The following is a 12,679-nucleotide window of genomic DNA, read 5'->3' on the forward strand; positions in this document are numbered from 1 at the left end:
CCAAATCAATTAAATGCTTTTAAGACCATGTCCACAGACCCCATGAAAGAGCTAACTGATGAGTTAGGCGTCTTAAGGAGAATGATAAGTACGATGAGTTCGGATCAGGCTATTACAGGTGGTAGTAGTAATGGAGATCCTTTACAAAGATTAATGTTTCCGAACCTAAGGCGTTTTCTGGTGCAAGATATGCGAAGGCATTGGAGAATTTCATGTGGGACATGGATCAATACAAGGCCGTCAGAACCCCGAAAGAGTAAAGATTCAATCTCATTAGCATGTACTTGGAAGGTGAAGCAAAGTTGTGATTTGAGGTATAGAACTGATGATGACCTTACTGCTGGTCGTCCAGGCATCGTGAAATGGGATGTCATGAAGAAAAAACTGAAGGGTCAATTCTTACCAAGAAATGTTGCTTGGATAGCCAGAGAGAACTTTCGTAAGCTGCGTCGTACCGGTACACCACGGGATTACATCGAAGAGTTTTCGTCTCCGATGCTAGATATTCACAACATGTACGAGGAACATAAGTTGTTTAATTTTACGTCTGGTTTGCAGTTGTTGGCTCAAACCGAAGTGACAAGGCACGGTGCCAAAAACTTACCCTCCGCCATTCCAATAGTGGATATGTCAGTTAGTACCTTAACTGATTCTAATAAGAAGGGCATGGATAACGAAATCCAGAAGTATAAGGATAACGAGAGTAAGAAAAGTTCGGATGCTAAGGAAAAGAGCTATCAAAGGGATGATAGTTTAGCTATAAAGAACAAGTCATGTGGGTGTTTCCTATGCAAGGGTCCACCTTGTGCGTGATTGTCCTGAAAAAGAAAAATTGCTCGCAATAGTCACTGAGAGCAGTGGCGAGAAAGAAGAGAATGATGAGGTAGAACATGTTAATCAGATTCAACTATGCAACATAAAAACACAAAAGGTAGCAACACATCAAGGGATGAGCGACACTGACTTAGTTTATGTGAAGGTTGGCATTCAAAACCATCGACTCCGGGGAATGACCGACACAGGTGCTTCGCTCACTGTTATGAAGTTGTCGATGATAGAGTACTTGGGTTTGGATGTATCAGGCTGATCACTCTATATGAAGACTGTGAATCATATAGCTAAACCAATTAAGAGGATGATTGTGGCAAATGTTGAAGTGCGAGAGTCGCCTGGACGAGTCAGTATTATGTTGATGCATCTCAACGATTTTTGAGATGATTCTTGTAACAATTTTTTCAAAATAGCAGAGGCGACAATGATGCCTCACCTTGGCAGGATTGTCATACAAAGTCCGAGTACATCTTATTTAAGGAGCGTTAGTCCGTATGACATGAGGCGCGACAAAGGAATATCAAGTGATTGAGATGCATCACTCAAATCACATTTTCTGGGGTAGTCATTAACAAGAAATGAAAAAACCAAAACCTCCATAGTTAAGTTTTATACCAGTCGAATCATCCTCGTCAAGTTTCAAACCATAGCAATTTTGATTTGTTATGTAATTGGTAACATATCCAGGGATTTCGGGTTCATAATTTTCACCCACTACTTTAACTCGACTAAAAAAGACTTGATACCCAGAAATCCCCTTCAGGAAGAAAATGAGCATTACCGAATTGAATTTACCTATGAAATACTCTAAGATAAGATAGTAAATCCAAATTGGATAAAAAAATATTACACTAACTAGTTGGAAACCTAGCGAAGCTCCAAATATATATTACTACATTAATTGAACATGTTGCTGTGTTAGCTTACCAGCGAACTTTATGGGTAACCTAACCAAAAAAACCGAATCCTTATAGAAGCCTGCGATTGTGTCACAATGAGGCAAACTAACCCTACCTTCCAAAAATTTTGTAAATCCAAAGATTCCAGACACCGACTCTTGAAGATTCCATAGTACACGACCACGAGAGTTGACTAGGTTCATTGGATAATCGATTACACGGCCCTTTTATTAAACAAAAAAAAGAGGCAAGTAGCGGTGTAGTTTATTCCTTGTTAACCTCACTAGCGTAAGATAGCCGCACCCAATCTCATCATCATCAGTTTCACAGCATGAAGTAACATTGAAGAAAAATTAGGTCAGAAATGGCAGACACAACAAAATTAGGGCAAACAAATTCATGTAATGCAGAAGAATATTACTAGGGCTTTTAATAATTACCGGGTTCTAATTTATCCGGAGAATTAAATCTCATGTTGAGCTCTTGCTGTAATTGTTTATCTCCCCGCCCTTTTGTTTCATTACCCCCAAATTCTAGGGTTAGTAGTAGGGTTTCTAATCCAATCAGAACCAAGGCGTTTAATCGAAGCTTGCGTTTTGTTGAACTTCATTCCAAATCTTCGATTAAGGTGAGAATAAGTGTCCCCTGTGGCTAGAAAATTGGATTTTTGAAGTTTTTTCTTTTATTGAATGGATGTTGATAGAGTTTAAGTTTTTATCTTTTTTTTTTTTTTGTGTGTAGAAATGGAAGATTTCGTGCTTTAGACATGAAGAAGAATCATGTTCAGGGGAAGGGGAGATGGAGTTTGTGAAAGGGAAGGTGGTTGAAGAAGTGGTTGAGCTGAAATCCGATAGAAAAATTGTTGAGAAGAAGGATTTTATTACAAGTCTTCGAGATGTAAGTGTCTATTTGCTTGCTATTGTGTTTATTTTCTATTCGAGTTGTTGATTCTGGGTATGGAAATGAATGTAGTAATGTTAGCTAGTTTGGGTGGTTGTAAGTGCATTGAGTATTGTGTGTTGGATTGGTAAAGCCAAGAGGTGGGCAGTTTGTTGCTATGCGGGTTGGTTTAATGCCGTCAAATTAGCTTCTCTTAGATACTTGTCGTTATGTCACTAGTGAAACACTTCTATGTGCTATCGTAGTTAACTTAGATGAACCATTAGGAATCCACTTAACTGCAAGTTGTGCATGAGTAGCTTACAGATTTAGGAGGCATTATGGAACTTCACAGTGTTAGATACTTATATAGGTGTATTTAGAAGATTGTATGGTGAGGGAGCATTTTGTATATCCATTTTCTTTAATAAGCCTTACATTATATTTATGGACGAACATTTAGTTGGTTCAGTTAGCTTGTGCCATGCATTCTGGAGATATCTAGTATTTATGGAGTAAATGGAGACAGGTTTTGCTGATGGAACTGTTTGTTTCATAGATCGTTCACTCTTGTTCAGACTTGTTTTAGTCATTTTTAAATGCTTTGAAAACCAGAAGGCTCCATTTTATTGAAAAAACTTGTGAGTGTATCATAGTATCGTAAGTCTCATAGTGTTGTTCATATTGGTTTTAATTACAAGTTACTTTATCATTTTTAAATGCTATAGATAGCCAGAACATTCCATTTTTATCAAAATAAATTTGTGTTTGGTGGTTGTGTATCGTAGTATCAGTATCCAGGTTCCATCCTGACACATTTCCAAACAAGTTTTCTATGTATCTCTTGGTTTACTGGAAATGCTATGAACAAATTGCTTACCAGGATATCAGATTGCACCATTGTGTTTATTTTTTAGTTGAGGTATTGATTCTGAGTATGGAAATGAATATAGTAATGTTTAACTAGTTTAGGGGGCTGTAGCTGCATTGAGGATCATCTGTTAAAGCCAAGAGGTGGCCAGTTTGTTGCTATGCGGGTTGGGGAAATGCCCGTCAAACTAGCTTTTCTTAGCTACTTGTGGTTATGTCACTAGTGAACACTTTTACGTGCAATCTTAGCCCAACTTAGGTGAACTAGTTACCATTGCCGTAGCTCCGCGAAGTTGTGCATGAGTTGCATACAAATTTAGGAGGCATATAGGTTTATTTAGAAACCTCTGTTATTTCTGCGAAAGTGCTACTATCACTTCTGCAGAACCGGAGGGAGTATCATTTAGATGTCCAAATAGTCAGTTGGTTTAGTTAGCCTGTGCCAAACGGAGATATCTAGTATTTATTGGAGTAAATGAAAGCAGATTTTGCTAATAGAAAAATTCTTTTTCATCCTTGTTTTAGTCCCAAGGTCCTGTTAGTCAGTTTAAATGCTTTGATACTCAGACAGCAGAACACTCCATTTTATTCAAAAGCCTTATGGGTGTATTGTAAGATCATAAGTCAAATATTCTTGTTCAAATTGGTTTTAGTTGCAAGTTTTTTTTACCATTTTAAAATGCTCTAGATACCAGAACGATACAATTTCCTCAAAAAATTTGTGGAAGGCAGTTGTGTATCGTGTAGAATCAGTATTCAAGGCACATCATGACACTACTTTCCAGACAAGTTGTTGTTTTGTAAATATGTATCTGTTGGTTCTAGAAATGCTATGAACGAATTGTGTACCAGGATATCAGATTGCACATCGTGACAAATGCTTATGTGATTTTTTAACAAATGGATGAAGTTTAAGGACATGTAGTACAGTGGGCTTTCAATTCACTATTTTAGTTAAATCTTTGTAGTGAAATTGATTCCTTCAGTAGGGAAATTAGGTAAAAGGCTCCTCAATTAGCCTTGAATCAGAGAACATAGTTTTTCATTAAGCCTAACTCTCTCTGTTCTGTGGTTTTTCCTCAGTTATCTATGATTTTTATGTTACAACTGGACTTATATTCCTTGTCAACAATTTCATTTGAGTTGTATCACTCTTTTGCTCAACAGTGATAAGACTAAGTTTCTGCAATCGTATTATAATCAAAGAGGAACCTATGACCCCATTTTCAGCTGTGTAGATAAGAAAGATATACTTTAAATAGAGCTTCACATGTACAACCCCAGTTACTAGATTTTGATCACACCAAAGAGTCAATCAATCAGTGACTACCTCAACCTCAACCTACTTTCTCTACTAGAATATTGTAACCATTGTCGAAAATAACTAGTTTTTTTTTTCTTATATATTTTAATTCACTTCCACACTTGCACTTATTTCTTATAAAAATGTGATTGTACCATGATGTACCAAATGAATGAGATTTTTTGAGTATGGAAATGAATGTAGTAATGTACAGTAGTTTGGGGGGCTGCAAGTGCATTTAGTATCCTGTGTTGGATTGGTAAAGCCAAGTGGTCGGCAGTTTGTTGCTATTCTGGTTGGTGAAATGCCGTCAAACTAGCTTCTCTTAGCTATTTGTAGTTATGTCACTAGCGAACACTTATATATGTGCAATATTAGACAACTTAGTGAACTAGGCACAATCGCCTCAACTCAGAAAAATTGCATATGAGTTGCTCAGAAATTCAGGAGGAACTTAACAATGTTAAATACTCATATAGGTGAAGTTAGAAGATAGTACGTTGAGGGAACATTTTCTATATCCATTTTCTTTAGTAAGCCATATGTTATCTTTATGTCCAAATACTCAGTTGGCTTAGTTAGCTTGTGTTAACCATTCTAGAGATATCTAGTATCTATTATAGTAAATGGAGGCTGATTTTGCTGATAGAACTGTTTGTTTCATAAATCTCTAATTCTTTTTTTGACTTGTTTTAGTCCCAAGTTCTTGTTAGTCATTTTTTTAATGGTTTGATAACCAGAACACTCCATTTTATTCAAAAACTTACAAGTGTATCGCAGTATCGTTAGTCCAATATTCTTGTTGAAATTGGTTTTAGTTGCAAATTCCTTTTATCATTTTTAAATTGCTCTAGATACCAGAACAGTCCATTTTCCTCAAAATAAATTGCTGTTAAGTAGTTGTATATCGTAGTATCAGTATTCAAGGCACATGCCGACGCTACTTTCCAGACAAGTTTCTTGCTTTTTAAATATGTATCTCTTGGTTTACTAAAAAGGCCATGTACGGATTATGCACCAGGATATCAAGTTGCATCGTTTCTATACCGTGACTAATGTTTATGATATTAGTTTCTTCAGTTGGGAAAGTAGGCTATGGTCGAGGACTTAGGGGAGTGATTGGTTTATCGAGTCTTTGATGTTGTGCTATCATGTATGTGTCGTCTTGTAAGTAATTATTACCCCTGCTATATACAGGTTATGGGGTTGTACCGATGAACAGGACCTAAGGAGTTAAAAACTATTAGTTTAATGTTTTCCCTCTTTGTATTGGTTCGTCACGGTAGAAGGCTCCTCAATTAGCCTTGAAGTAGAGGACATAGTTTTCTCCTTAAGGCTAAATCTCTTGTTCTATCATTAAGTTTTTTCCTTTCAATTTTCTATGCTTGTTATGTTACAACTAGACTTACATTCCTTGCCAGCAATTTTGTTTGAGCTTTATCACTCTTGTACTTAACAATGATACGACTTGGTTCCTGCACTAGTATCATAATCAAAGAGAAAATGTGATGAGAAAAACAGAGGGATAGGTAGGTTTACAGAGGGACCTATGATCCCATATTTAAGGCTAACTAAGAATCCTTTGACCTCCTGATGGGTTTCTTATGCCCCTGCATCACCTCCATTAATAAACTGTGAAGATAAGAATGATGTACTATAGATAGAGCTTTGAACCTACAACCCCTAATGCCACATAATAGGATTCATAACCAGTTACTAGATTTTGCCCACACCACTTCCTTAACAATAACCTATTTTCTCTACTGCTTGGAATATTATACCCATTATTGGAAATAACTAGTGAATTTTATAATAACTACATTTTATTATAATTCGATTGTACCAAATGATTGAGGTTGTTCTGTTTTCTTGTCTAGATTAGAAAAAGGTTTTTACTGAATAGCTCGCTTTTGTTCCAGGCAGCAGTTGCAGTTTTTAAAGCATCTGAGAAACCCTGGACGGTACCATGGTCAGCAGAAACCATAATCCAGGTATGTTTTTTCATGTTAAACTCTTCCTTTTGTTTTTGGTATCCACCAATGTAGTCAGATCTTAGTATGCGGTTGCCCACTTTTTAGTATATGCTAGTAGCAGGTGAGATAAAATAATAAGTGCAGTATGTCTGTAGTGAAATATTCCAATGGAAAAATGACTAACGATAAGTATGAAGTTCACACTTGATTCTTGTTCTTGGCCTATTATGGCCGACACCACAATTCAACTACTTGAATAACCCCGTTATGCACCTGCTCATGCTCCCGACATTTACTTTTACACAGAAATAAAAATAAGAAGAAAATGAGAACAAAAATACTGACTTTATTCTGCAGGTCATGCTTCTCTGGATTGCTGCCTTCTGGTTTGTTGGATCTTGGATAATCCCATTCTTAGCCCATGCATCAGGCTTTAGTAAAGAATCTCTAACGTATAGAGCCCAAGCCCTATACAGCCTCTTGACAGATGTGGCTGAAGGACTTGCAGGGATTGCAATCCTCCATCGCTGCCTTGCAAGGTTTCGGCCCCTTCCATCAGACTGGTTCAAGTTCAGCCTTAAAGGAAACTGGCAATTCGACGTGGGGTTGGGTTGTCTTATGTTTCCCTTGGTCAACCGGCTATCCCAGGTGAACCTCAACTTGGTACCCCACTTGTCATCAGCTCCAGTTGTAGTTTCAAGTGTGGAGCAATCAATTGTTGCACGAGACCCAGTGGCTATGGCCCTATACGCCATAGTAGTAGCTGTGTGCGCCCCAGTTTGGGAGGAGATTGTATTTCGAGGGTTTCTCTTGCCTTCACTAACCAAGTACATGCCAGTTTGGTGTGCGATTCTAGTCAGCTCAATCGCTTTTGCACTTGCACACTTCAATGCACAAAGAATGTTGCCTCTCATTTTCCTTGGGATGGTCATGGGAACAGTTTTTGCACGGTCTAGAAATCTTTTGGCGTCAATGTTACTGCATAGTCTTTGGAATGGATTTGTATTTTTAGATTTAATGAAATAGTATTGTAATTAATTCTTGGCACACCATCTCAATGATAATTCAAACAATATTTTACCCTTCTCTAGTGCAGAATCTTTTTTTTTCTTTTCTTCTTTTCCGTACTTTTTTTTCTTGCACTGAGCAAATTAAGTAACTGCGGCAATGCAGTCCTACGTTACATCCTGGTCTCCTTGAAACTACATTGATTAAGAGAGGCCACATGGTGCACTAAACAACTAAGAGGAACTTGCAACTAAAATATGGCACATATGCTAACTAGTTCGGCAGCTTGCAGCTGCCCATACGATTCTTGCAACGTTAAATGTACATTCTTCGACCAAATCATCTGTTGAAACTTGGGACCGAATCGTTTGTCGAAACATATATGATGGACCACGAGAATCTTTCGTTGTTTTTTCATCAATGTCTTCGACATATCACCTTCATATATGTTTCTGCATTGTTGTTCACAATGAACAACAATCAAAACTCTTATCTCTTCGCCCACACCATTGTTAGGCTTGTATTTCTTCTCATCTTCAAATATCTCTCAAGTACTACCAAAGAATAGAAAGAAAAAAAATGATACAAGGCTTTACTTTGATTCTCAACTGACCAAATCATTAAGCCAATTTCCTTTTTGTTTGTTTTCTTCTTTTTCATGGCGAGGGACCAAAATTTGAAGTCATTCTCTCCAAACTTTCTCCTCCTCCTCCTCTCTAACTTTGTCTTTGAGATCCTTTGCTTTCATGTCCCCATTCTTGCCCGACCAGTTGAGGACCCTTGTCTCCATTTTTGTTGCTTTTGTGAACTTCTTTTCCTCATTTTTTAGTGTCTTTAAGAGACACAAAAGATGAAGTCTTTCACAATAGCCTTGGAAACTCACGAAGGTTTAAGACCCTACATTCATGCATTTCATAGACTTATTGTTGTTGGTGGATGTTAAAGCTTCACCAATCTCTTTGCCAATTCCCAACACCAATATCTCTCCCTATCTACTTTTCTTTTTGATTTTACTTACTTTTTGCCAGTTTTGTTTGGTTTTTTAGCATACAGAGAGGGTGGAAAATGGACAAAGTTAAAGTGTTGGTTTGTAGCTTAATTAGGTTTAGAATATTTTTTAACTATGAACTTGATTGGTGTAATGTCCCTTCAATTATGGTTGGATGGATGGATGATCTCATGTGCATGATTACTTCTTCGTCGGGTCATTATATAATGGACTTATATCAAAAGAGAAGAAGAAAATATCTATCAATTTGCACCAATTATTGATAAAAATGAGCTCATGATCAAGAGAAAAAAAATGCTAAATATAAATGTACCAATAATGCTAATATGAACACTGAATTTTTCAGCTTGTTATAGAAGGGGGTTTTGCCAACTTGGTCCTTTTGGTCGATGTATATACCCTTTTATTTGTCCAAAGGTTCCTAAAAACGCATATACAACCAAAAGATATTAGTGTTCAAGCGTATAAGAGAAAGTAATGCACTATTAATTATGCCATTGACATTCCATTAAAAGAAAGTAAAAGAAATTATGCTATGACTTTTTCCTCATATTCGTGCATTTGCTCATCAAGTGAGATATCTTTTGAGAGATACATTTGAAGAACAAAATGGCCGACTCTAAGACGCAATGATGCCCAATTTGTGCAGGCGGAAAGCCTGGCATATACACAACTTGCCAACTGACTTTCAAAGCTCATAAATTTCTGTAGTTTATTATTCTTCGTCTGTCTTCAATAGATGGAAAAAGCTTTTAAACCCCTCTCCCTAAGATCCTGACTCAACCACTAAATGTGTGTATATATTAAAATTCAAGAACCCCAAACATTAAATATTTTGCAAAATGAAAGATGATCGTAACCCATTTGACCCATGTTCTTTAGGGATACTGGCAAGAATATCTACTAGAGAAAGTAATGCACTGTTAACCCATTTGAAACTGGTTACATCCTGCCTATTTTCACATTTTTGTCCATTTAAACAGTATCAAAATCTAACTGTCCATTTCACCCAAAAATTGTTAATTTTGATCTTTTTAACCAATTTTGTGTAAGAATTAAAGCTTGTTAACCAACCAAACATTTTTTTAATTAACATTTTCGGCTACTCGCCAAAAGAAAAATTATAATATCGTCTACATGTCACTTCTAGAACGATAATCTCATTTCATATATATTTATACAGATGAAGTAATGTGGGTAGTAATATAATTTTTTAGAAGTTATTTTTATATTATTGGCGTCGACAGTGATTAACATATATATTGACGTTAAATTAATGCAAGAAAAAGAGCAAAAATATATTAGCTTGATCAAAGAATACATTTGACGTGGTCGGACACAAGTCTATGTATGTATGCTCGAAACGCGTTAGTTGAGTAATGAAAAATCTAAAAATTTTATAAAAAATAATCAAGAAAACAGTAGGTTGGAGAATCTAAGAAGTTAAAACTTTTTTTTCGATATAAAATAGTGGTTTTTGATAAATCGAAAAGTTAATGAATAATGTGGTTGATGGTTATGATTAAATCATCAAAGATTAATTTAGGACCCATACAAAAGGAAAAAAGTGGCATCGAATTTTATTCGTTTTTTGAGAAAATTGTAAGAAAATGAAACAAAAAAAATGAAATAGATGGACAAAAGAGAAATGAAAAGGATTTATTAGGGATATAGTATTTATGCTGCATGAAATAAGCAGGATCACATGTTACGACCTTTTATGGACAAATCAATGTCATAATCTCATGGAATATAATTGTTTCATGCCTTATCTTCATAGTCCATTCATTATTTTTAAGAAAATCTAAATAACTAAGTAGGACACTTTCCCCATCTCAACACCAAGTAACTGGAATTACATCTGAATAACTTTTCATCTAACCATAGAAGAAAAATATAGAGAAATTACTGTATGAGTCTTTATAAAGAAAATGTTATAGCTCTGATTAACCAATTCCTTTCCAAGACTCGATCTCACACTTCTAAGCTTTCGTATTCAGCCGCATGCTTAACGATTGTAGTCTTTCGGTGAAAATGTTCTATAGTCTAACAATTTTATGGAGTTATATCATATGATACTTTTCATAAATTAAAATCATTTTATAAAGAAAAGAAGAAAAGAAAAAGATATTTAAAAACATTTGAGGTCATAAAAACTACAAGGGCATTTCAGTCATTTTGACATGATTCGTCATTTAATAGGGGTAATTTCGTCATTTTATACTTGACAACCTTTACTCAGCGCCTCTACTCCTCCTTTTTAAATGTTTCTCTAGCTGGCCCTTTATTCATTCACTCATCATCACATTCACAATTTACAGACAAAGAAAGAGATCGAGAGAAGATCTTCAAAAACAAGAAATTTCATCAATGGAAGGAAATACAGGCACAGCAACAATTTCAATTGAAAGCTTCTCATACAGATGGTTAGTAAACTTAAAATCAACACTTGAGAGTTTAGATGATGATCATCTAACATCATCAGATATTGAAGCTGCAGCATTTATAGTAATGGATCCTAAAAATACACCATCAAAGAGATTCTTAGTAGATGATTTCAATTTCCCAACTACTCCATCATCAAATCATCACAACACCCACAACAATTTCAGTCTTGTTCATGCTGAAGAACTATTCTCTAATGGAACTTTTCTTATCCCAGCTGGTACTACTCTGTTTTCAACTAAAAAGATTGAAAAATCCATTGATAATGGAATTAATTCAAGCCCCATGAATTCAAAACCACTGAAAAATAATATTGTGATTTCAATTCATCAAATTCACTCAATATTTGCTAAGAAATGTTGGAAATCATCTAAGAAGATGTTTAGAAAATGTCTTATTGGGTTATTCAGTAATCATAACGATAAGACTAGTGTTTATTCATCATCTTCATCACCATCATCATCACCACCGAAATCAGTCAAATCATTGGCTAGTTCAAGATCATTATTAGTTGATAGAAGAAGAAGAAATTCACAAAAGCTTAATAGGTCTATGTCTTCACCATCATCATTAACAACAAATACTACTACAATTGCACCGGAGGGATCGATTTACGAGGCAGTTCTTCATTGCAAGAAATCAATTGGTATGTTCTTGACATCATAATCATTCAGTTTCAGTTTAGTCTCGTGTTTACAACTTTAGAAAAAACAGTTGTACCTATGAGTCAAGTCAACAAAAGTTGACGTTGGTCAAGTTTTTTCTTTCACTAAAACTAGGATTTAACATTTGATTTCTTCTGTTTTTTTTCAGAAAAGTGAGCAAGACTATATGTTCTCTAGGCACATAAAAAAAAAAGCAAAATTGCTCCACAAGGTTATCGAATTTCACGACGGGTTACTAAATTCCATACGATTGAAGAGTTATTTTCTCTCGGTACTATCCGTTGGTGGAATTCGGAAAAACAAGGAGCTAAAGAAATGAAGACTATTTTTATCAGTTGTTTAGGGTTCATCATATACATGATGACATAGAAGAGCAAAGAGAGAGAGAGGTCTTAGAGAAGATCCTCCTTATTCATCATCATTTTTGCTTATTTCCTCTGTTGTGAGCAGATTGTATTTATTTTGTCCTTTTGAGGTTACTAAGGTGGATAGAATTAATAAAACATTTGTAAATAGTTGATTAATATTTTATCATTGCAATGTTGAATAAATTAGTTTGTGGATAAATTTTAAATTCAAATTGTGGGAATCAAGAATCAACGTGAAGACGATCAGATTACTAGTTGGAGAGGCATGATCTACTATAACTAGACTGTGTAACTATACCCACAAACTAGTTCCTATAAATAATACAAATTTCGAACCTCGTCAGTAATTTAATTTTTATCCCACAATCTGAGTCTGAAAATCGCCAAGATGGTAAATGCTATGCAGGCCATCCATTATGTGAACCACTC

The 12,679-nt window shown here is 35.6% G+C and overlaps 2 protein-coding genes across 2 annotated transcripts; both read left to right on the forward strand.

Annotated features, from left to right (window-relative positions):
* Nucleotides 1-1,998: 1,998 nt before the first annotated feature.
* LOC113320231 lies at nucleotides 1,999-7,845 on the forward strand. The gene is made up of 4 exons (XM_026568160.1): nucleotides 1,999-2,358; nucleotides 2,472-2,627; nucleotides 6,702-6,773; nucleotides 7,113-7,845. The coding sequence occupies exons 1-4, from the start codon at nucleotides 2,203-2,205 to the stop codon at nucleotides 7,779-7,781; spliced, it is 1,053 nt and encodes a 350-aa protein (XP_026423945.1). The 5' UTR covers nucleotides 1,999-2,202; the 3' UTR covers nucleotides 7,782-7,845.
* A 3,231-nt stretch (nucleotides 7,846-11,076) lies between these two features.
* Nucleotides 11,077-12,422, forward strand: LOC113321299 (probable membrane-associated kinase regulator 6). Its single transcript, XM_026569197.1, has 2 exons — nucleotides 11,077-11,863; nucleotides 12,031-12,422. Exons 1-2 carry the CDS (start codon nucleotides 11,143-11,145, stop codon nucleotides 12,036-12,038), a joined length of 729 nt encoding a protein of 242 aa, XP_026424982.1. The 5' UTR covers nucleotides 11,077-11,142; the 3' UTR covers nucleotides 12,039-12,422.
* Nucleotides 12,423-12,679: the final 257 nt, after the last annotated feature.

The sequence above is a fragment of the Papaver somniferum genome, chromosome 11 (genome assembly GCF_003573695.1).
Source record: "Papaver somniferum cultivar HN1 chromosome 11, ASM357369v1, whole genome shotgun sequence".
Taxonomy (NCBI): domain Eukaryota; kingdom Viridiplantae; phylum Streptophyta; class Magnoliopsida; order Ranunculales; family Papaveraceae; genus Papaver; species Papaver somniferum.

Excerpts from the sequence above, each read along its gene's own strand:
- LOC113320231 (XM_026568160.1), top strand. The coding sequence starts at position 2,203 with ATGTTGAGCTCTTGCTGTAATTGTTTATCTCCCCGCCCTTTTGTTTCA. Across the intron at positions 2,628-6,701 it reads TTATTACAAGTCTTCGAGAT|GCAGCAGTTGCAGTTTTTAA; the intron begins GTAAGTGTCTAT and ends CTTTTGTTCCAG. Across the intron at positions 6,774-7,112 it reads CAGCAGAAACCATAATCCAG|GTCATGCTTCTCTGGATTGC; the intron begins GTATGTTTTTTC and ends TTTATTCTGCAG.
- LOC113321299 (XM_026569197.1), top strand. The coding sequence starts at position 11,143 with ATGGAAGGAAATACAGGCACAGCAACAATTTCAATTGAAAGCTTCTCA.